The sequence below is a fragment of the Panthera uncia genome, chromosome F2, assembly GCF_023721935.1.
Source record: "Panthera uncia isolate 11264 chromosome F2, Puncia_PCG_1.0, whole genome shotgun sequence".
NCBI lineage: Eukaryota > Metazoa > Chordata > Mammalia > Carnivora > Felidae > Panthera > Panthera uncia.
In genome coordinates, this window is record NC_064812.1 from 40,086,400 (window position 1) to 40,107,093 (window position 20,694).

The following is a 20,694-nucleotide window of genomic DNA, read 5'->3' on the forward strand; positions in this document are numbered from 1 at the left end:
AGAGATACTGTATCATGAGAATCACAGTATGGTGGTCCCAAAGGTTCAGTGTTCAGTGAGCTGCTCTGTTTCCTTGTCTGGTGTCCCATTAGTGTCCTCTGGTCCAGCACTGACTGCTCTCCAGCACAGACCAGAAACCTACACTGAAGTTCTTCCAGAACCTCAAATACAACAGATTCAGCATCTTTCTCTTCAAACCCATGCCCTCCCTTGACACCCAGGTTCCAATGTTTTCTCAGTCACCAATGTTACCAATGTTTTCTCATGACCAGAAACTGCTTTTCCTCTCCCTCCAAACCCACTCCCGACCCTCAAATGTGGTAGTCACTAATATGCCCTGTTTCTAGCTCACTGCTACTTCCTTTTATCCCTGGGTTTCTCAATGGCTCCTCATTGCGCTTCCTAACTTTGATCTTCACCCAACCGCCCCTCTCCCCTGTGGCGAATCTATCCTAACCCTACATTGGGTTTGTATCCAAGCTTCACTTATTAGCTGCCCATGGGCAAGTGTGTTAGCCTCTACGTGTCTCCTTCTTCATCTGTCAAATGGGATCACAACGCCTGCCTTGTAGTGCTGTTATAGAGAACGAACAATAACATGCTTGTATGACATCAAGCACTAGGCTGGAACATAGGAGAAAATAAACGATGCTGGTTCCTTAGACCTTATTTTCTCTTATTCATTTTTATTCCTTGTCTCTATGCACTGAGCCAAATATTTGCCCATTTTTCACATCTTCCCAAGTAGGCAGTTGTCCAAGAATAGTCCATAAGGGTTTAGACCATAAGGGTGCTAAAGCATCATTAGAAATGGTACAAGGTGAAGAAATCTGTATTTACTAGAACAAAGGGAGAGCACTTTCAATGGGCTCTAAGATTCCTTACGGGCATGAAAAGTCACAACTGATGGTCACCGAATAGGCCAGTTGCTGACTGCCTGGCTTGGGTTTGCTGGGTGGGGTGGACGGGTTTGGGTAGAGTGGAATTGTAGAGGTGATAGAGACCGTGAGTCCTGCCACCTTCAGTCCTGCGTGCCTTACACATTCAGTCCTCAGTTTCTCTTCTGGCAAATATCAAGCAAATATTTTTAGCACATCAATTTGAAGGAGTGTCCAAATGATGCCAGCCCAGGGTGCTTTCATCTTCATCTGGATACAGTCAGATCAATACTCAGGCTGTTATTCCCAGACCCCAGGGTCCATGTGCCCTGGGAAGCTTTTTATGCTCTGTCTGTCCTTGACCGTCCTTCCCTTCTTGGAAGTCCTGGAATATCCACCAAGTACACGCCTGATAAACTCACTTGGATTACTTTGTGTCCTAGTGAAATGATGAGCCTCTCAGGGGTAGGGATAGTGCCTTCTACTTCTTTCCTTCCCTCACAGCCCCAGGACAGCTATGCTAAGAGATGCACAATAAAATTTGACATGAATGAAGCATAAAGATAAGTGTTAGCAAAGTAAGAAAAAATGTCAGAGTGGGAGAAGAGAGAGGTTATGAGTTCATACTCTCTGAGATGGCTTGGGCATGATCCCGATCGAAGGGGAAGGGAGGTGGTCCTGCCCTATGGTTTCATGGCACCTCTTTTATCCCAGAGCTTTGTTCTTTCTAACACACATCTTGGGAATCTCGAAGGATGCATCTTGCATTGGGCAGATTTTGCCACAAATTATCAGATAGAGATCAAAATTAGGTGTGGTTTCTTCTAACTAAAAAGTTGAAGACCACCTAGGGTTGCCTTAATGAGATGGACTTTATCTATCTAATGGTGCCTACCAACAACAGCTGAAGAGCAAATTGTTTTGGCCTGAAAATCCAAGCACCCATCTGGAGGCCCCTCCTAAAAAGAATTTAAAAGGAAAAGAGCTCATTCCTAAAGTGGTTTCTTCTGAATATAGAACCTCCTTGAAACAAAGTTTAACCTTTCTGGCGTTCAAGTTCATTTACTCTTTCCATATAACAATTTCAGCAGCTTCTTTATTTCCAAGAACAAAGCCTTGTTAAAAAGAAAAAAAAAAGTCTCTAAAGTCTCCTTGGACATCAAATAGCTCTTCAGAGGAAGTGCTTTGATGAGTTAAGTGTAAATGAGTAAGAAACATATGGATTAGATTTCTCATATAATACACATGGATTTAAGAATTAACAGGGAAAATCTTTTTGGAAAATATGGTTTGGATTTGGGTTCTGCCTACTCCACAAACACTGATTAAGTTAAAGAATATGGATTTTCCTCGTGGCTCGCTCTGCACCTTCAGCCTCGGGCATTTGCCATCATTCTTTCCAAAGAGCAATGTCAGATCAGGAAGGCCAGGGAGGATTTTTAAACAGAGAATTTACAGATTGCTAATGTTCAAGATCCAAATAGTTTTTGTAACAGATTTCTCTCCCCATCAGACTGGTTTTAAAGCATTTTTTAGAAACATCTCTCTGTTGGCCAATGCGACTAACCAGAAGGAACGCTGAGCCCTGTGTTTTGGTGAACTGAAAACACTATTCTCTGGAAAGCACACTCTGTGGCTGGTAATCCCATTTCAAGGAGGCCTCCTCCTACCCTGGGGTAGAAGAGTTTACCAGTTGTGGCCTTGACGTGACATTATGCATACACCACAAGTTGAACCCAACTGAGACAGTTTCTTTGAGTCAGCACATGCTTTCATACAGTGTCGATAAAGGATTATACGGGATTAGGGATGTGAGAGCAGTTGACACTGTATGTGGCACATGAAAGGTGCTCATTATATGTTGGTTCTGTTAGAAAACTCTGAAAATAGACTGCTATTACTTCTGAGGATGGGGACTGCTCATCCCACACAGACCTACTAAGGGGCGGCCTGGTTAGGCAAACATGTCTCCATCCAGGGGGCTTGAAACTGGTCTACAGAGATTTCTTTTCTTTTCTTCTCTTTTTTTTTTTTAAGTTTATTTATTTATTTTGAGAGAGAGAAAGCACATGTGAGATTGTAAGTGGGGAGGGGGTTGAGAAAAAGAGGGAGAGAGAATCCTCAGCAGGCTCTGTGCTGTCAGCGCAGAGCCCAATGTGGGGCTTGAACTCATGAACAGTGAGATCGTGATCTGAGCTGAAATCAAGAGTCAGATGCTTAACAGACTGAGCCACCCAGGTACCGCTACAGAGATTTCTATCGTACGAGCAGGAGCACGGGGGCTGGATGCAGTGTAGAGTAGATCCTAGGACAGCCTCTTTTCTCCTGTGCACAGAGAAAGCCCAGCCACAGAGCGGAAGGGGAATGAAACGGAAGCACAGAGAGGGAAGAGACGACAGGTACACACTCCTCCTCCAAACCAACAGCTTGTCCTGTCAGTCCTGCTCCAGGTGTGGTCTTTTTTTCAACAGTGTTACTGAGAAATAATTCACATACCATACAATTCACCCATTTGAAGTATACCATCCAATGGTTTCAGTATATTCACCAGTATGGGCAACCATCATCCCAGCCAATTTTGATTTTCATCACCTCAAAAATAAATCCCCCTACCCTTTAGCTGTCATCTTCCCTCCCACCAGTCCCACCCCTTTGTCCTAGGCAACCACTAATCTACCTTCTGTCTCTTATGATTTCTCTCTTCTGGACTTCCAGAAGAATGAGATTAAAAAAAAAATATGAGGCTTGAGTGACTGGCTTGTTTCGATTAGCACAATTTTTAAAGGCTTATCCACAATGGACCATGTATCAGTCCTTCATTCCTTTTTATGGGTGAATACTATTCTACTGTATGGATATACCACAATTTGTTTATCCACTCATCTGTTGATAAGCATGTGCGGTTTTCACTTTTTGCCTATCATGAATAAAGCTGCTAGGAACACTGAGGTACCCCCAAGTATGTTCTGACTATTCCCCCTTCTCTCCACCTCCCTGGTGGAGGCCTAAGCCACTGTCTATGACATTCCCACTCCTGCTCCCTCTCTCGCCCTTTCCCCTTCTCAATCCACTCTCCACCTGACTTCCAAAAGGATCTTCTAGAGACAGAAATCAGATATTGTTACTCCTCAGGTTATAACTTGTCAATGGATTTCCATTGCACTAGAAAAGAAATTCATTCCATAGTCAACAAGGCTCTGAATGATCTGGTGTCTGCCATTACACTCCTTTCCTTTCCATCTGCTATACCATGCCTCGCCCACCTTGCTCCAGGCTCATGGCTTTCTCTCACTTCCTTAATGTAACATCTCCTCTGCCTGGCATATGGCTTTCACCTCCTCATCCTTGCGCTTGAAGCCTCAGTGTATCTCCTCAGAGCAGCAATCAATGATCTGCTAGGTCCCTCTGCCACCTTCACCTCCCTGATATTCTTTCTCACAGCTTTTCTCTTCATTCAATTTACAGAATTTGGAATTTCTTGTTTATTTAGTTGCTTATTACTCACCTTCCAAGGGTAAAGTCGGTTTTATTTACAGTTGCATCCTCAAAGCCTAGAACAGCAATGTCTGCAATTGAAAGAACAAAGGTAGGTTCTATAAGATGAAGAGAGGAACTTGGTTTTAAACTCAAGTTTCTGGATCCAGTCCTTCCCTCGCCCCACTTTGGGTGCCGTGAGACACCCCTGTGTTCAGATAAGCACTTCTCTTGAGCTAGTATGAGCGGGTTCTGTTCCTTACAACTCAATAATCCATGACTAATGACTTTTTTTGGCCAACTGTTCACTGGTATTCTTTCAAAATTGCCATTTTGGGCATGGATTGCTTTTCTGAGTTTTTTCTTTGTCTCTACAAATTTGTTTCCCTAAATCTCCCCTCCCACTTTTCCAAAATCTTAACTTCTCTATATCTTTAAAAGCATTTCTAGGGACACCTGGAGGGCTCAGTCGGTTGGGCATCTGACTTTAGCTCAGGTCATGATCTCACAGTTTGTGAGTTCAAGCCCTGCATCGGGTTTGCTGCTGCTTTCAGTGCAGAGCCCACTTCAGATCCTCTGTCCAGCTCTCTCTCTGCCCCTCCTCACTTGTGCTCTCTCTCTCTCTCAAAAATAAATAAACATTTTTTAAAAAGCATTTCTTTTTTTAATGTATATTTTTTTTAATGTTTGTTTATTTTCAGGAGAGAGACACACACACACAAAAAGCAAGCAGGGGAGGGGCAGAGAGAGGGAGATACAGAATTGGAAGAAGGCTCCAGGCTCTGAGCTGTCAGCACAGAGCCCAATGCAGGGCTCAAACTCAGGAGCTACAAGATCATGACCTGAACCTAAGTCGGATGCTTAACCGACTGAGCCACCTATGTGCCCCCCACCCCAAAAGCACTTCTGTATTTGCACAGCTATGCTCATGGCATTATTCACAATAGCCAAGAGGTGGAAGCCATCCAAGTGATCAATGGATGAATGGATAGATGAAATGTGATCTATCTATCTATCATCTATCTATCTCTATATCTTCAATGGAGTATTATTTACCCTTAAAAAGGAAGGAAGTCCTGTCACATGGACTTCCATGGATGAACTTTGAGGACATTATGCTAATTGAAACAAGCCAGTCACAAAAAGACAAATAATAGGTCCATTTACACAAGGTATCTAAAGTAGTTAAATTAACAGAAACAGAAAATAGAGTGGTGGTTGCCAGGAGGTGGAGGGAGGGGTAAATGGAGAATTGTTTAATGAACGTTTTAGTTTTACAAGATGAAAAAGTTTTAGAGACCTGTTGCACAGCAATGTGAATATACTTAACATTACAAAATTATACATTTAAAAATGGTCAGGATGGTAAATTTTATATGTTTTTTTAATTGCAATCATTTTTTAAAAAGGATCTCTCCTTCATTCTCCTTCCCTTCCTTCCTCCTTCCTCCCTGTCTCCCTTCCTGGTCAAATATCTCTAGGTCTAGGCCATGGCCCACGCTGGACTAGGCACTAACCAAGGTACAGACTCTGTCAGCAGATGCTCACAGGCCCCCCCAGCACATGCCCACAAACAATCCCCCTTCTGCAGAGGACAACAACAAAAGGCAGGGCCACAGCTAAGGCTAGCTTAGTCTCCAGCATGGACTGACTGCATGCCGGGTGTTCCCCCAAGACGATGTTTCAGACCAGCTCTGGCCTTGTCATCGATTTTCTGGCCAAGGCTAAATTGTCCCCACTTCAGTGTTTCCACTTTTGCTTTTTTTCCAGTTGATACGTCTTTGTCCCCATCGTTAATGCTATGGGAACCAGGGTAATAGACTTAAGTAGGCTTTGGGGCATGATAACCGAGAACACTCTTTAGGACAAAATATTAGGTACTGGGGAGATGGTACAGGAAGAACCAATTCATCCCTAAGACTCTTACTGTGCAGTCAGAAAACTTATACATAAGTAGTAAACAGATTTAAGTTCACTGACAACAACTACAAAGATAATAATATCTAACATTGATTGTAAACTTACTATTTTTCTAAGGACTTAAATATTCTATTCATTTTATCTCATAAAGCTGTTATTGCTATCTCTATCTTACAGATGGGGAAATGGAAGCCCAGAGAGCAATTTGCCAAAGGTCACATGGCCAAGATGTAGAGTCAAGATTTGAACACATGAACATTTATTAAGTGCCCATTGAGAACAAATCCCTGAACTAGGCTGTAATGGAGTGCCGAAATAGGAGAGAAAGCCCCCATTTACATAGGAAATGGCCCAAGAACAATTTGAAGTATGCCTAAGTATCTCTTCAATATATATGAATGTGGAGGTTGAATATATATGAGTTGACCACATATGGAAGAGAACGATACAGTCTAGCTTTATCTATGAATCATGGAATCTCAGAATTGGAAGAGATCTGGGAGTCATCTAATCGCACCTCTTACTAAAGCAGGGATCTCTTCTAACAATCTGCAGAAGTTCCACTGTCAACTTAAAGGCAACTAAGTCAGTTCCTTTGTTTTCCAGGTTTTAGTTACTACAAAGTTCCTATTTTTCATCAGCCAAATGTACCTCCCTTAGAGGAATTCTCCTACTGGTCCCAGTTTCCCCCCTTGGATCTACATCAAATGAATCACCTTTCTGATTGCTATGACTGCCCTTTGTATGGACAAAGGAAAGAGAAGCTCATTTTGACCACCTATTCTGCTTCAGGACATCGCAATAACCCCACTAAATAGGGATGATGACTTCTTATCTAAGGGCTTAGAAGATAAGAGATGTTAAGAAACCTGTCCAAGAACACACAGCCTAGAAGTACTAGAGCAGAGATTGGAGCACAAACTCACTTCATTTCTACTCGACTACACTGCCCCCCAAAGTCAGTTATCAACATGTTCCTTAATCTCTCTTCTACAGACCACCTAAATGTCCCTGGTTTCTTCACTTTCCTCCTTACAGCACATGTTCTCCAGAACTTTCCTGATGGTGGCCATTCTTTAGACATGTTCCAATTTGTCAATGTCACTCTCAAAATGCAACATAAGACTGGAATACCATCCCTAGAGTGGCCAGACCATCTTGCCTCCCGTGCTTGCCTTGCGAGCCATTTTACCTGCCAGGATGGCTTCACTGATGTCAGAAGCATGGTAGCCCTATCACACATTGGCCTGATACAGCTACAACCCCATGTCTTTTTCATATGAGCTAGTTCAAAGTCAGAGGTAATCTATCCTTTACTTTCACTATTGATTCGAACAAATTTTTAATGGAACTCTGTTGGATTCCTCTCTTGGTTTGAGACAGTATTTCAATGTGTTATATAGCATATTAGCTTCTCACACTTTAGGACACCTGAAAATTTTTAAATTAGGTTTGGTTTTCAATGTTGTGAGACAAGTCACTGTAAGAATGCTGAACATGCCAGGACCAAGGGCAAAGCCTCAAGACATACTATTAGAGACCTCCCACAGAGCAGCTACTAATGACTAATCAATGTTTTTAGTACAGTTGTCTATCCAGTTGTGATTCCAATGGGCTATTTTAACCCCTTTATTTTTTCATTTCCTTCACAGTTTATACAATAAAAGACTGAAAAACTCCTCGCTGAAATTTTCCCAATCCATCCTTTCTCCAAGGGTGTTCTGTGGAACCTTTGCTCAGCTGAATAATATTAAACAGGTTTCTTTGATGCTGGACTTCTCAGAACCTTTAATGTGCTATATGCACTGTGACTCTCTAGGAGGAGGTATAATAGCATACTGGATTTCTCAAAGTTGAGATGGGTTTTTTTTTTTAATATTTTAAAATTATTTTTTAGCTTAGATGGGATTTGTACTCTGAGATTTGAGATTTGATCTCCCAGTCTGGTAATCCTATGAAAAAAGGACACATTAGCTTTGCATGGTTTGTTCTTAGTGAACCTCTGCTAATGCTCAGTGATTAATGCTTTCTTCTGTAAGGATGGTCACAGACCACTTTTTGTAACTGGTTCTAGAATTTTACTGTGAATTAATATCAAGCTTGTTGATCTGTAGTTTTCAAAATCTACCTCTTTCCTCCTCTGTTCTAATGACACTTTCTTGTGTCTCAGGGTTTAACCAACAACAGCTCTAAAATTCAGCACTATGTTTATATAATATTTACCTGGAGCTGACATTTTTAACACAGGTACTATCTTGGATTCCAATTCTCTTCTACGAAATGCATGTTCTGCCTTTTTCTGGGTTGTATCATACTGTTACATCATACTTTAATCATACTGTTGATGGGGAACACATAAAGGAAATCAAAATAACTCACTCATGGTCAAGGCAGAGTCCATGAGGACTGGACTCTGCCTCAGACTTCCTTGCTTCTCCCACTGCTCCCCATGGACTTCCTGCCTCCTCTTTGCTAATTCATATTCATCTCCTTCTAGAACCAGCTGGATGATCTCTCACTTCATTTAAGTCTTTCCTGACTAATCACATCTCTCCCTTCCTATATTCCTTTGTCATGCATGTATTGTTTCCTTTGCTCTATCAACTATTCATTCAAGAATTCATTCACCCAACAAATGTTTACTAAGTACTTATTGTGTTGGGTGTTGGGTATCTGAGAGCCCACAAGCCAAAAACAGTCTTAGAGTTAATAATCTGGCAGGAAAGACAGGTGTTGTACAGGAACTAAGAGTTACAAGAGGAGAAGGATGGTACTCTGGGGGTGGTAAGCTAGTATGGGCCTCGAGGAGGGTCTTCCTACAAAAGCAATGTTCTGACTGAGAATGAAAGGATATGGATGAGTTAACTAGGGAGATGGTGGGTGGGGGGCAGGATGTGATGGGAAAGACGCTAGTCAGTATTCAATAAAAACAGGCCAGAATGGCTGGAGCACAAAGAGTGGGAGATGGAACACAGAGGGGCCAGAACTTGACTTAACAAGCCATAGTAAGGAGCAAAGAGAAATCACAGAAGATCTGCAGCATGGAAATAACAAATAATAAAACATAATAAGATTGAACTGTTTCTTGTTTTTTTCAAATAGGGGACACCAATCTTTTGTTTTGCTTTCTTGTCCTATAGGTGACTTTCAAAATCTCTCCCTACCTCCTTTTAAAAAATTATCCTTAGCACTTTCCAAATAGCTCAGATCAACCCAGGCTTTGGCCACTTATGTTACTCTTTTACACAGGTTTGTCCTTTTATAAGCAAGATGGGCTATGAGCACTATGGTTTTATATATGCCTTTTAAAATTCTGAACTTGTTAGTGATAGAAGGCTTCTGAGGCTGGAGCAGGCTCTGGATATGACAAATACACGGTTATAGGAAAGGAAAAAAGAAATTTGGTTGAAAGGACAAATACCTTAAACACATGCACCCTCCGTGGCTGCTTAACCAACACACAGCTCATTGGCGTCCATAACTTGCAGGAGGTTGCGGCAGGCGTGCGCGGGAGGTCGTGGTGGGCGAGGGCGGGACGACGTGGCGGACGTGGGCGGGAGGACGTGGTGGGTGTGGGTGGGAGGTCCTGTTGGGCGGGCGTGGGCGGGAGGACAGGGCGGGCGAGGGCGGGAACGCTGGTGCATAGATCCGGGGGCAACCAAAAGCCTAGCCCTGGGGTAGCCAGCTGTGTGACTCTGGGCCAAGTTACTTGACTACTCTGGGCCTTTGTGTCTTTTTTTTCTTCCAATTTTTTTGTAATTGTAAAATACACATAAAAACTTGCCATTTTAACCATTTTAAGTGTACCATTAAGTGGTTTTAAATATACTCATAATGTGCTACCATCATCACCATCCATTTCCAGGACTCTTTTCACCTTATAAAACCGAAACTCTGTACCCATTAAATGACAACTGTTCATTTCTACCCTCCCCTCAGCCTCTGGCCACCACCATTACACTTTCCATCTTTGTGATTCTGACCACTCTGAGAGCCTCATATCCGTGGAATCTCACAGAATTCGTCCTTCCTTGACTGGCATATTTCACTCAGCATAATGTCCTCAAGGTTCTTCCATATTGCAGCATACTGCAGAATTTCCTTCCTGCTCCATTCGTCTATCAATAGACACTTGGGTAGTTTCCACATTTCAGCTATTGGGAATAAGGCTGCCGTGAACATGGGTGTGCAAATCTCTCTTCAACACTCTGCTTTTAATTCTTTTGGACATATACTCAGAAGTAGAATTGCTGGATCATATGGTAGCTCTATTTTTAACTTTTTGAAGAACCACCATACTTGTTCTCCATATACGTTACACCATTTTACATTCCCACCAGCGTGGCACAAAGGTTCCAATTTCTCCACATCCTCACCAACACTTGCTCTTTTGTTCGTTGTTTTGGAAAGCAGCCATCCCAGTGGGTGTGAGGGGCATCTTGATGTTTTGACCTGTGAACTGTAGGGGTTTAGCCACAGGCTGAGCCTGAGCCCCTTCCTCCCAATGTCTCCTGGTTTCCACCATCTGCATGTGTGCGTGTTACAACATGAAGGTTAGGTCACGCAGGCTCTTTGCCATCCACAACCTCCTTCTTGAACAGTTTGCGAGTCAGAAGTTGGACTGCAGAAACAGCATCTGGGAGCAACTCTCTTTGCTTTGGAAAAGAGGTGAAAATGTGCTATTCTGTGTCATTTCCTCAGCTATCTTTTAATACAGCCCAGTCTTCTGGCTTCAATCAGCAGAAGGGATCGGTAGGCTGATTACGGATTGTAATCTTGCAGAATGGCAGGTCAGCCTCTCCTTGCAGCCAAGGGAGTGATTTATTTTTGGCTCAGTTAACCCCAGAGAGAAGTCAGATTCACACAGACACTTGCTCGGAAGGGGGGGGATGTTGCACATGGCTTTCTTGAGGAAACACATAAGTGCTTTATCCAGGGGATATAACATTTTACTCGATGGTCTGTCATTGCCTGTTTGGAAAGCTGGTGGTGAGCAGATGCGAGAGGAAAGAACATTTGCCTTCAAAAGCAAAAATAATTCCCCGAACCAAACCGGTCACAGCAGGATAAAGTTAGCAGGATGAAAGATAATTATTTCAGTTTGGGGAGAACCACCAATAAGAAGTGCCTTTTCTTTGGGACCCTTTTCTCACTGAAGCAGTAATCAGGCCTTACAAGGTATGGAACGAACATCTTCCCTAGACGCCCAGCAGACACAGCCCCTGGCAGCCCAGCCCCTGTGGCTCCGTAAAGAACCCTCAAGAACACTGCTGTCACCACCTGAAAAACGGAAGGGCTGTGGGTCTCGTCAGGAAGGAAACAGCTTACATAGGAGCAGGAGCTCCTCGGTCAGGTCCGATGAAACAGACCCAGCCAGCTCCTCACAGGGGAACAACCATAACACTGCGAAACAGAACTTTTTAGTTTGTAACCTGGCACCCACTTGCTGTATGCACCACAAGCAAGCTGTTCCAGGCTTGCGGAGAGAACAGAGCTGCCAAGAGGCCAAAGGGCACGAGAGGAGCTGAGAACTTAACTCTCCCCTTTTGGGGTGGTGCTTATGGGAATCTCCTGGATGGATTAGCTGGTCCCAGGCAGCGATGGATACTGAGGCCCCAAAGGAAGACTGACCCTGAAGGAAGGCGGCACCTGGCTGGTGAACCGGGCTCCAATTCGACTTTCTCATTTCCTTTCATAAGTTTAACTTACAAACCTCAGTCTAAACACAAGGCTGACTGTATTAAAGGCTGTCCAGAGAAACAGAACCAAATAGGAGATATGTATATAAATATCCTACATACGAATTGGCTCAGGAGGGTATGGAGGCCGAGGAGTCCCATGACCTGCTGTCCACAAGCTAGAGAACCAGGAAAGCTGGTGGATGGTGTAACCCAGTCTGAGTCTAAAGGCCTGAGAATTATGCATGTGGTGTGGGGGAGTGGCTAAGCCATGGTCTGAGTTTGAAAGCCCAAGAACCAGGAGCAATAATGTCCGAGAAGAAGATGGATGTCTCAGCTCAAGCAGGGAGAGCAAATTCACCCTTCCTTCACCTTTTTGTTCTATTTAGGCCTTCATGGATTGGAGGATGCCCACCCACGTTAGTGAGGGCCATCTGCTTTACTCAGTGTACTGATTCAAATGCTAATCTCTTCCACAGACCCCCTCACTGCCACACCCAGAAAGAACGTTTTACTAGCTGTCTGGTGCCTCCCTCAGCCCAGTCAGGTCGACACGTAAAATTAACCACCCTTCCGACAGACATTTTCTTTGCCCGCCACTGCTCGGTTTATCTTCACTTTCTGCTGAAATCACTCAGATGCACATGAACAGAAATTTCTGGCAGAGACACAATACGGAGGCCTGCAGCGGAGGTTACCTTGGGGACCAAAATGTGCATTTCCGCGTGGACGTCTTTGAGAACCTTGGCCCTCTCCTCCAGATCCTATGCCCTATGTGTGGTCTGGCTCGTCCCACACTCGAGCTGAGCCTGGCAATTTGTGAATCAGATGTGGTCCAAAGAAAATGACAGGAAGACATGAAGGGCCAGTGTGGGGGTGAACAGGTGCTTGTGAGGTTACGTGTCTCTGTGGGTGGAAATGACTGTGATTATAAGCGCCATATTCTCACACTCACGGCTCTGCTGTCAGCACACTTACTGACCGCACACAGACCACAATCCTATCGACTTTTGGGCTGTTAGAACAATGGCTTGGGAACTCTGCGGCTCTGGGTGTTTTTTCAGCTTTTGCCCCTCCTTGTGAACTGGGATGAGGTCGGGTTTAAGGGGAAAAGTGCTCAACGCCGGCACAGCAATCCCAGGCGTTGTGTTCTGCAGTGTGAGACCCACAACAGAAACTCACACGGTGACCAGGTGGTTCCTTCTTGCCTCAGCAGAGCCGGGGTGGGGGGTGGGGGGGTGGTGCTTCTTCTGCCCAGCTTGTGAAATCTAAGCTGGAGGTGACCCCACCCCTGGAATGAAAATTCCAACCCACTGCCACTGTGTGGTCTTCAGTATGACTTTGTCACTGTCCTCACTGCTCGTGACAGCAGTTAAGAAGTTACCTGTTGGGATGAGCACTGGGTGTTGTATGGAAACCAATTTGACAATAAATTATATATATAATTAATTAATTAATTAATTAATTAAAAAAAAAAAGTCTGTTCCCGGTTAGAGCGCAGAACCTTGACTGATAAGACGGGAAGAGAATTTCACAAATCTCACAGGAAAACCTCCTCCTAGAGAGTTAAAATTGGGGTGGGAGGGGGCTTGCTAAGTGAGAACACCGGGGGTTGGTCTGGAGTGGCACCAGGTCAGTGGGAAGAGTGTGGCTATGTGACAGTCACCTATTACCCTATGCTGTGAAGGGTAGCTTCCAAAGTATTTGGCTGGTGAGTCATCAGAAAAATGTTATCTCTTTATTCAAATCTCAGCAAGATATTTTACTGCTATCTGTTCTCCCTGGAAATATGGTGGTGGTTGGGGGAGTGGGGAACCCAGCCCCTTAGAAATTAAAGCCATATGCATACCATATCAAAAAAAAGAAAATAACCCAACCCAGGCCATTCCATTATTGCTGACCATAGGAATTCAGTATTTATAATTTACATTCTTTCCCATACTTCGCTGTTTTTCAGAAGTGAAGAGCAGAGGTTTATGGCCTCACCAGATCATAAATCAGATTCCTGAAGGTAGAGGGAGCTGCCGTCGGCTGAGGAACTGCCTTCTGACAGTTTGCAGAATGCGTCAAAACATCAGGAAAAGTACCCAAATGGAGACGGGACCTGCTTCAAGGAATGACAGCTTGACTCATTTGAAGCCACAGAAACAGGACTGATGAGGCCACAGTCCATGCACTCATAAACACTAGTTATTGTTCCATCCAGCACACGACCAGCCAAAATCACATGGGGAGCCAATGTCTGGGGAGAGGCTTGGAGGTTTGGCCTTCCCTCACAAAGTGAGCACCTGAGAGCTGACTCACACCAAGCCTCCTTCCAGGGGGAGGAGGGGAGACAAAGGCCTGGGCGCCTCTATCGGAACAGGCTTCTCACTGTCCACGTGTCGGCCACTGATGCTGGCTGGAAGCAAGGTGGGGGCGGGTACATGAAGGCTCTAGTTTGGCAATGAGGCATAAGATCTGTGTACAAGAATCAAGTCAAGGAGCCTCAAGTGGAAGAAAGAGCATTAGGCTCTGGTTGATACGACAGCCTCTAATGGCTATGTGCTCTTGGGTCAAGGACTTCTCCTCCCTAAGCTTCATGACCCCGGAAAATGGGGATCACACCACCAAACTCACAGGATTCAAAAAGCACACACACACACACACACACACACACACAGTGCTGGACCCATGGAGCAGGGGAAGGGTGGTTTCAGGGACACCCTTTTCCCCTGGAACTGAAAATGCCATCCTGGTTCTTGGCTCACTAGCAAAACCAGCTGAGTGTTACTGTCACCCTGGGAAGATTCATGGGAGCAAGGGGGTCCCCAGAGCCCCACCCAGAGGTCTTTCCAAGGTTCTAAGTCCTCTGAAAGCCTGTCTGGAAGATAGGTTAGCAGTGGCCCATTAAACACATGCCCCCGCTCCTGGTCTGGATTTTGTCCACTCCAAGAGAAGGCATAGGATTCTAAACATTTTGAAAGCTGGAGATCTTTCTTAAGTCTTTTCTGGGTTGCACCCGTAAAATACCTAATCAGTCCATGACGTCTGCAGTCAGACTGATGAGAACGAGCCAAAGCAGCACTTTGTCAGGCAAGAGGGAATAGTTAAGGTTTACAGTCAAGATTTTCCAGTATGGATTATTACATAAACCCTGCCTGCAATTTGACACCATAATTAAGGCTATTGTATGTATACTTCAGACATGAAAATGCAGGATTTTGGTTCTTTAGTCTCAGATTTTTCTACTTTTCTTTTAAAAGCAACCAGTTCTTATTTCCTGTGGTTTGTAAAACCACAGTTAGTTACCTTTTCTGAGCATCCAGAACGGGAACACAGCCTGTGTAGAAACACCAGTATCTGAGGCCCTGGGGAGACTGTGTGGGGAGTGGGGGGCAGGAGGCCAGGCAGATGGAAGAAAACCTTCAAGACATTGTGGGACATTATCGGCACCCACAACTTGCAGGCCCTTGGAGCATGTTTCCAGAGCCTTCCAATAACAAAGAAAATATAATTAATACCCGGGGCACAAGAGGTTCAAGTGTGAGCCCAGAATGGCTAAGGAGGCTGGTGGCTGGCTGCATCAGCTGTGAAAGCAAACCTCTTGGACAAATTCTCTTTTCTGAATGATGTTCTTGTCCTCACTGGGTTTATAATGGATTTGCCAATACGCTTCTCCTTGCTCCAACAGGACAGGAAGGCTGGGGACCAGGAGTCCCTTTTGCCAGCACTGCAGGCAGGAAGCTTGCCTGTCACCCACCCCTCTGGCCAGCCATGTGTGCTGTCTTCAGTCAGAGTATCATGATGTATAATAAAAACCGAGCTTCGCCATGGGAGACCTTGGAGCTACTTGGACCTATTACAAATCCTTACCAGTGTGAAACAACAAATATTTTCTTATCGGGCAGATAGCTTCAAAATCTACCCAAAAAAGCTGCAAGAAAGGGAATGTCAAGATAGACAAAGTCACAGATGAATTTCTGAAATGGATTAAAGGTACTCTTTAGTAAACATAGGAGACAAGGAAGATTTTTACAATTCGGCATTCCAACAAACTAAAAAACCAAAAAATCAACGTGCAACTATTTTTCCCATTCTTTGGTAGACATTAATAAAATAATTCCTCTAAATTCATAGAAGATAGCAAAAGTTAAAAAAAAAAAAGCTGTTAAGTATTTATTGCATCAAAGATAAAAAAAAGTTCCAATTAAAAATTTTTGTGACTTTCGCTTATGATAGTCTATGCATCAGGTTTAGAATAAAATGTGATCAAGGGAAATGTAAAAATCGAATTATGGGCTAGCAGTGAGACTCTACAGCCCATCGGTCTTAGCCGGTACTAATGCTGACCCTTGCAAAGAACCAAATCTCAAAATATAACCCTTGCAAAAGCACACACATGTATGAAGGAGAGATGCCTCTATGATGAAACACTGATGGACAGAAGTCTTGGCTCTCCTTACGTCTTGAATTCAATCCTGTAAGTGGGAATATATTGAGGATCACAACAGCTTGACTGTGGGATTTCTAGTTTCTCTAACAACAAGTAACCTGGTGAACACTGTGGCGGGCCCAGGAATTCTGCAGGAGTCGCTGAGCATAATTCAGAGCATGTAAGTCAAATCCCCTGTGTTTAAAGTGCTCACTTCAGTCTGGTTTTCAATGGGTAACAGGTAGTTCTGTTCCACCCTGCATTTAGCCTCCCCCCCACCCCATAAGGGCCTGACCAAGTGCACGCTTATAGACGAATGAAACAATCCAGTATCCAAAGAGAGCTCTGACAAAAAGAGATGCCACTTAGAGATGCAGCTTCATGGGGAAGACCAACAGGGCTGAACCTGATGTGTTTGGTAAAGAATTTTATTTTATTTCTCCTGGGTGAGTACTTTATACACAAGTTCACTATAGAAGTTCTAGTGAAAATAAGGCTGGCATTTATGGGATATCTTTTATCATCAAAATGCTTAACGGGTCAATGAAATGTCCTAGCATTGCTGTGGGAGCAGTTTGGTCAAGTCTTTTACAAATGGTTAAAACAGACACAAGAAAAGTGGGGAAGGGCCATGGAAAGCCCAAGAATGACAAAAAGGGAAAAGTAGCTAATACTCAGTACAATGTTACTTATGGAGAAAAACACATAAGACATTCTTTGAGCATTATGTCCAAAAACAATGGTGGCTTTTAAGAGGGCAGTTTGCAAATCGCCAACGTGAGATGATTTGCAAGAGAATCATTTCTGATATTAAATGATGCCTCTGATCTATTTCCATCAACGTGAGGTCCATTTCCATAGAAACGAGTGAAAAAGTAGGCCAAACCCAGCAGTATGGTGTCCAGGAGGAATGGCAGCCGAGGTTCTGGCCGGTCACAGAAAGCATTGGTTTTGTACCTACTGTGCCCAGAACTTTTACTGAAAGGGAAAAGAGAAAGTGTAAACTCAAAGAACAGGCACAGACAGCATCGGAGGGCTTTGTTGGGATTTCACACAAAGCCGTGGAGGAAAAATGGTCTCGTGTGCACTTTGCTTTTCAAATATCCCACAGGAAAGTCAGCCACCGGGTGCTAAACAGGTACCTCCCTCTGTGCCGGCCTCGGAGAAAGGAAACACGTTGCATCAGTCTGACCCGACGAGGAGTTAGAGGAGCGTTCAAGTGCCAGACCAGGCTCTCCCGGATAACAAACTTGGAAACGCTCAGTGACGTGGGCCAGGTACAGGAAGGAGAGTTGAGGCGGACCATGTATATGATATTATGGTGTACTCAGGAGCTCAGTGCTCAGGAAAGCAGAATGCATGAGGAAACAAGATGAACCCGCCTACTTGCAAAGAGAGTTTATGGTGTACCGATGTTTTAAAAAGGCCCTTAGATGGGCTACGGAAGTGTAAGTGGGTTTATGAAAGGGGACCTCGGCTCTCTCAGTCCTTGCTGGGAAGGACGGGGCTGCAGTTTGGACCGCACGTGAAGGCGCACAGCCGCGGCCCCTCACAGCCAGCTCCCCACCCCGGCCACCGTGCCAGCTGAACGAATACAGGCAGTCCTCCACTGGCAAGACGCCTGGCTGCCACGGCAAGTCTGTGTGAGGCTCTCGACCAAGTGATCACCAGAGGCCCGGAGCACAGGATGTGACCCCGGCTTTGCATGATTCATTTAACCCCTTCACCCCAGAATTCCTTTGCAGAAAAAGAAAAACATGACACTTCTGTGGTGAAAGATTTCCTTAAAGGGGGAGAAGACATGAAAAACTCTGCTCTGTAAATGAGGAACAGAACGATTTCCCTGGGCAAGTTTAGATCTATAAGCCAATCGGCTGAGCGCCGATCACTTGGTAGAGAGAAAAATCCAACTTGGTTGATGTAACCATTGCCATGTGAAAACACAATGACTATCTTGTTCATTTCCCATTGATTACTTTGGGAGCTTAGGAAATGTAACATGTATCTGTAAGTCCTCTACAATACATATTTTTCTTCTTTTTTCTTCTCACTATATAAAAACACACATACACATTCATATTATCCTTAAAGTCACTTGAAAAACACAGCAATTGCTTACAAGTGGTGAAAAATACCAATAGGATGCAAAGAAACGAGCATTTTTAGAGACTAATCTTTGATGGGCTTTAACGTGTATTATTTTATTTAAAACAGAGATCCATCAGAGGTGGTGAACTACCAGGGTAAATGTTCTAGAGCATGGCACACAGATGAAAGGTAATACTCACCAGCACCTCACATGGGACTAAAAGACAAGGTCAGCAACACACCATGGAAGGAAAACAAATAAAATGTAAAAGGCACCTGGCTGGGAGAGAAGCTGCGATGTGCACCGCCTCTCAAGCAGGCTCACTTCTGTGCACTGTGGATAACTCTGGACAAATGACATTCAGAACAAACAAAAAAGGTTCTGATCTGAAGCCCAGGATCCTATGTAGGTAGCCAGTCTTTCCTCAGACTGGTTTACACCACTGTGTGGTTTCAGGTCCTAAAAGGGGGATGAGTTTGCCAGACAGTAACACAAATGCTCTCCCCATTTTCTTCTTTAGGAGAGAGAAGAGCTTTCCCCCAACTCAATTTCAGCAGTGGCTTCTGAAGGCTTTTAAGCATCCTAACTTAACAACAAATAAGATACCAACAATAAAAGACAGAAGAGTGGCCTGAACTTAAACCAATCAGTCAAATGGGAAAGGCAGATTTATAAAAATAAAAACTGGTCACCAGTGTTAACGTACCGTTAATGCCCTGTCTGAATGAAGGTGTTTCAACTAACTGCAACCACAGTACACACAAGCGGTGCTGCTCCGGGCAGCTGTGAGTGAGAGGCCGCCCTTCCTGCAGATGCTCCGTACGGCTACCAGTGACCGCACGCCAAGTGCTGAAGTTGGAGGAGACCCCGAACTGGCGAAGGATCCCAGGCACTGACCTGCCTCGCGTGGCTGGGTCTGTGGGAAACAAGACTCACGCGCTCTCAAATAATGACCCCCAAGTCCCCTCTCCTCGTCCCAATGGCACCGCATGTTTGCCCTCCCGACAGGGAGGTCCAAGCCTTTCTGTCTCCCTCTCGGTTCTAGGCACTCTCTGGGACGTCTGCGATTAACCGGGCTCCTTCATTTCTTTCCAACTCCGTTGGTGACTTTTGACTTGGAATGTCGATTCCTTCTTCTGGAAGAGTGGCTTTCGTTGTTGCCCGGGTGCTTGGGTGGGCTGTCTTCAGAACCTGGCGAAAGGAATGAGAACACGCTGTCACCCTGAGCGTGGCGTTTGCGGGCTCGCTCCTCAGATGGGCAGCTCGTCCCGTTCAGGCCGCCCTCTTCTGATACATGTGCTCCACCTAGTGGCCTCATGGATACACGAAGGCAAGGCCCTGAAACCCCAGCCCGGAGCTAGTGCAGCAGCCGAGCCTGAGTATGCAAGGGGATGGCCCCACAGAGCTGGGGGCGTGGGGAGCAAGGGCATCCCGAAGAGTGTTTACACTCTCACTGTGTAAGGCGGATTATGCTCATGGGAATGGGGTCTAGAAGTGAGCGTAAAAATGAAACCAAAGAACAAGGAGGAACAATTAAACCACATGGGTGTCGGGTCTACCCTCACAACCAAAGGATGCATCCCTTAGGTTTCCGCCCCTTGACCTGTTATACACCGGAGTTTCTACATCCCTAAATGAGAAAGAATTCCTAACTTTATGAAAGTAAAGACATTACGACCTCTCTCATTTGATCCAGAGAACACCTTTAAAACCTAGGCCGCTTCTGCTCATGACGGCTCTGGAGCCTCCCACAGAAGATGGCACACACCCTCAAGACTCTCACAGTTGGCAGTATTTGTCACACCATTATTTGTTTGCGACCTCAGAGAAAAACTTCTGTGTCAACCGGACGCTGAGCCACCAGCAGGCATCAGGCAAGGTGGAGGGTAGAAGTGGGGGAGCAGGGAGAGGGTGGGCCTTCCGGGTAACCGTGTGTAAGGAAGGCCTGGGAGGTGAGCAAAACTTCCTGGCATTGGACTGGCTGTGCCCAAAGACTAAGCGTGTGGCCAACCTCTGGCCCAGCAGTCAAGCCAGAGAGTTCTCTGCTCCAGGGCTCAGATCCAGCCCCAGAGGAAATCTCCATCCAAGACGGCCATTAAAAAAACAAACAAACAAACAAACAAACAGAGAAAAAACTTCTCAGAATTTGGTCTTCATTGCAAAGGCCATTTGGCTTTGTCCAAGAGATTCTTTTACTGCTCTGAAGATTCTCTTTTTTAGTTTACTCTTTGTCTACTTTTC

At 44.7% G+C, this 20,694-nt stretch overlaps 1 protein-coding gene across 1 annotated transcript in view; it reads right to left on the minus strand.

Moving 5' to 3' along the window:
• Nucleotides 1-18,539: 18,539 nt before the first annotated feature.
• The window catches only part of PTDSS1 (phosphatidylserine synthase 1), a 64,639-nt gene continuing 62,484 nt past the window's right edge, over nucleotides 18,540-20,694 (minus strand). Inside the window, exon 13 of the mRNA XM_049633072.1 lies at nucleotides 18,540-19,644. Coding sequence (XP_049489029.1) covers nucleotides 19,535-19,644 — 110 coding nt within the window. The 3' untranslated portion in view covers nucleotides 18,540-19,534. The remainder of the gene's footprint in view (nucleotides 19,645-20,694) is intronic.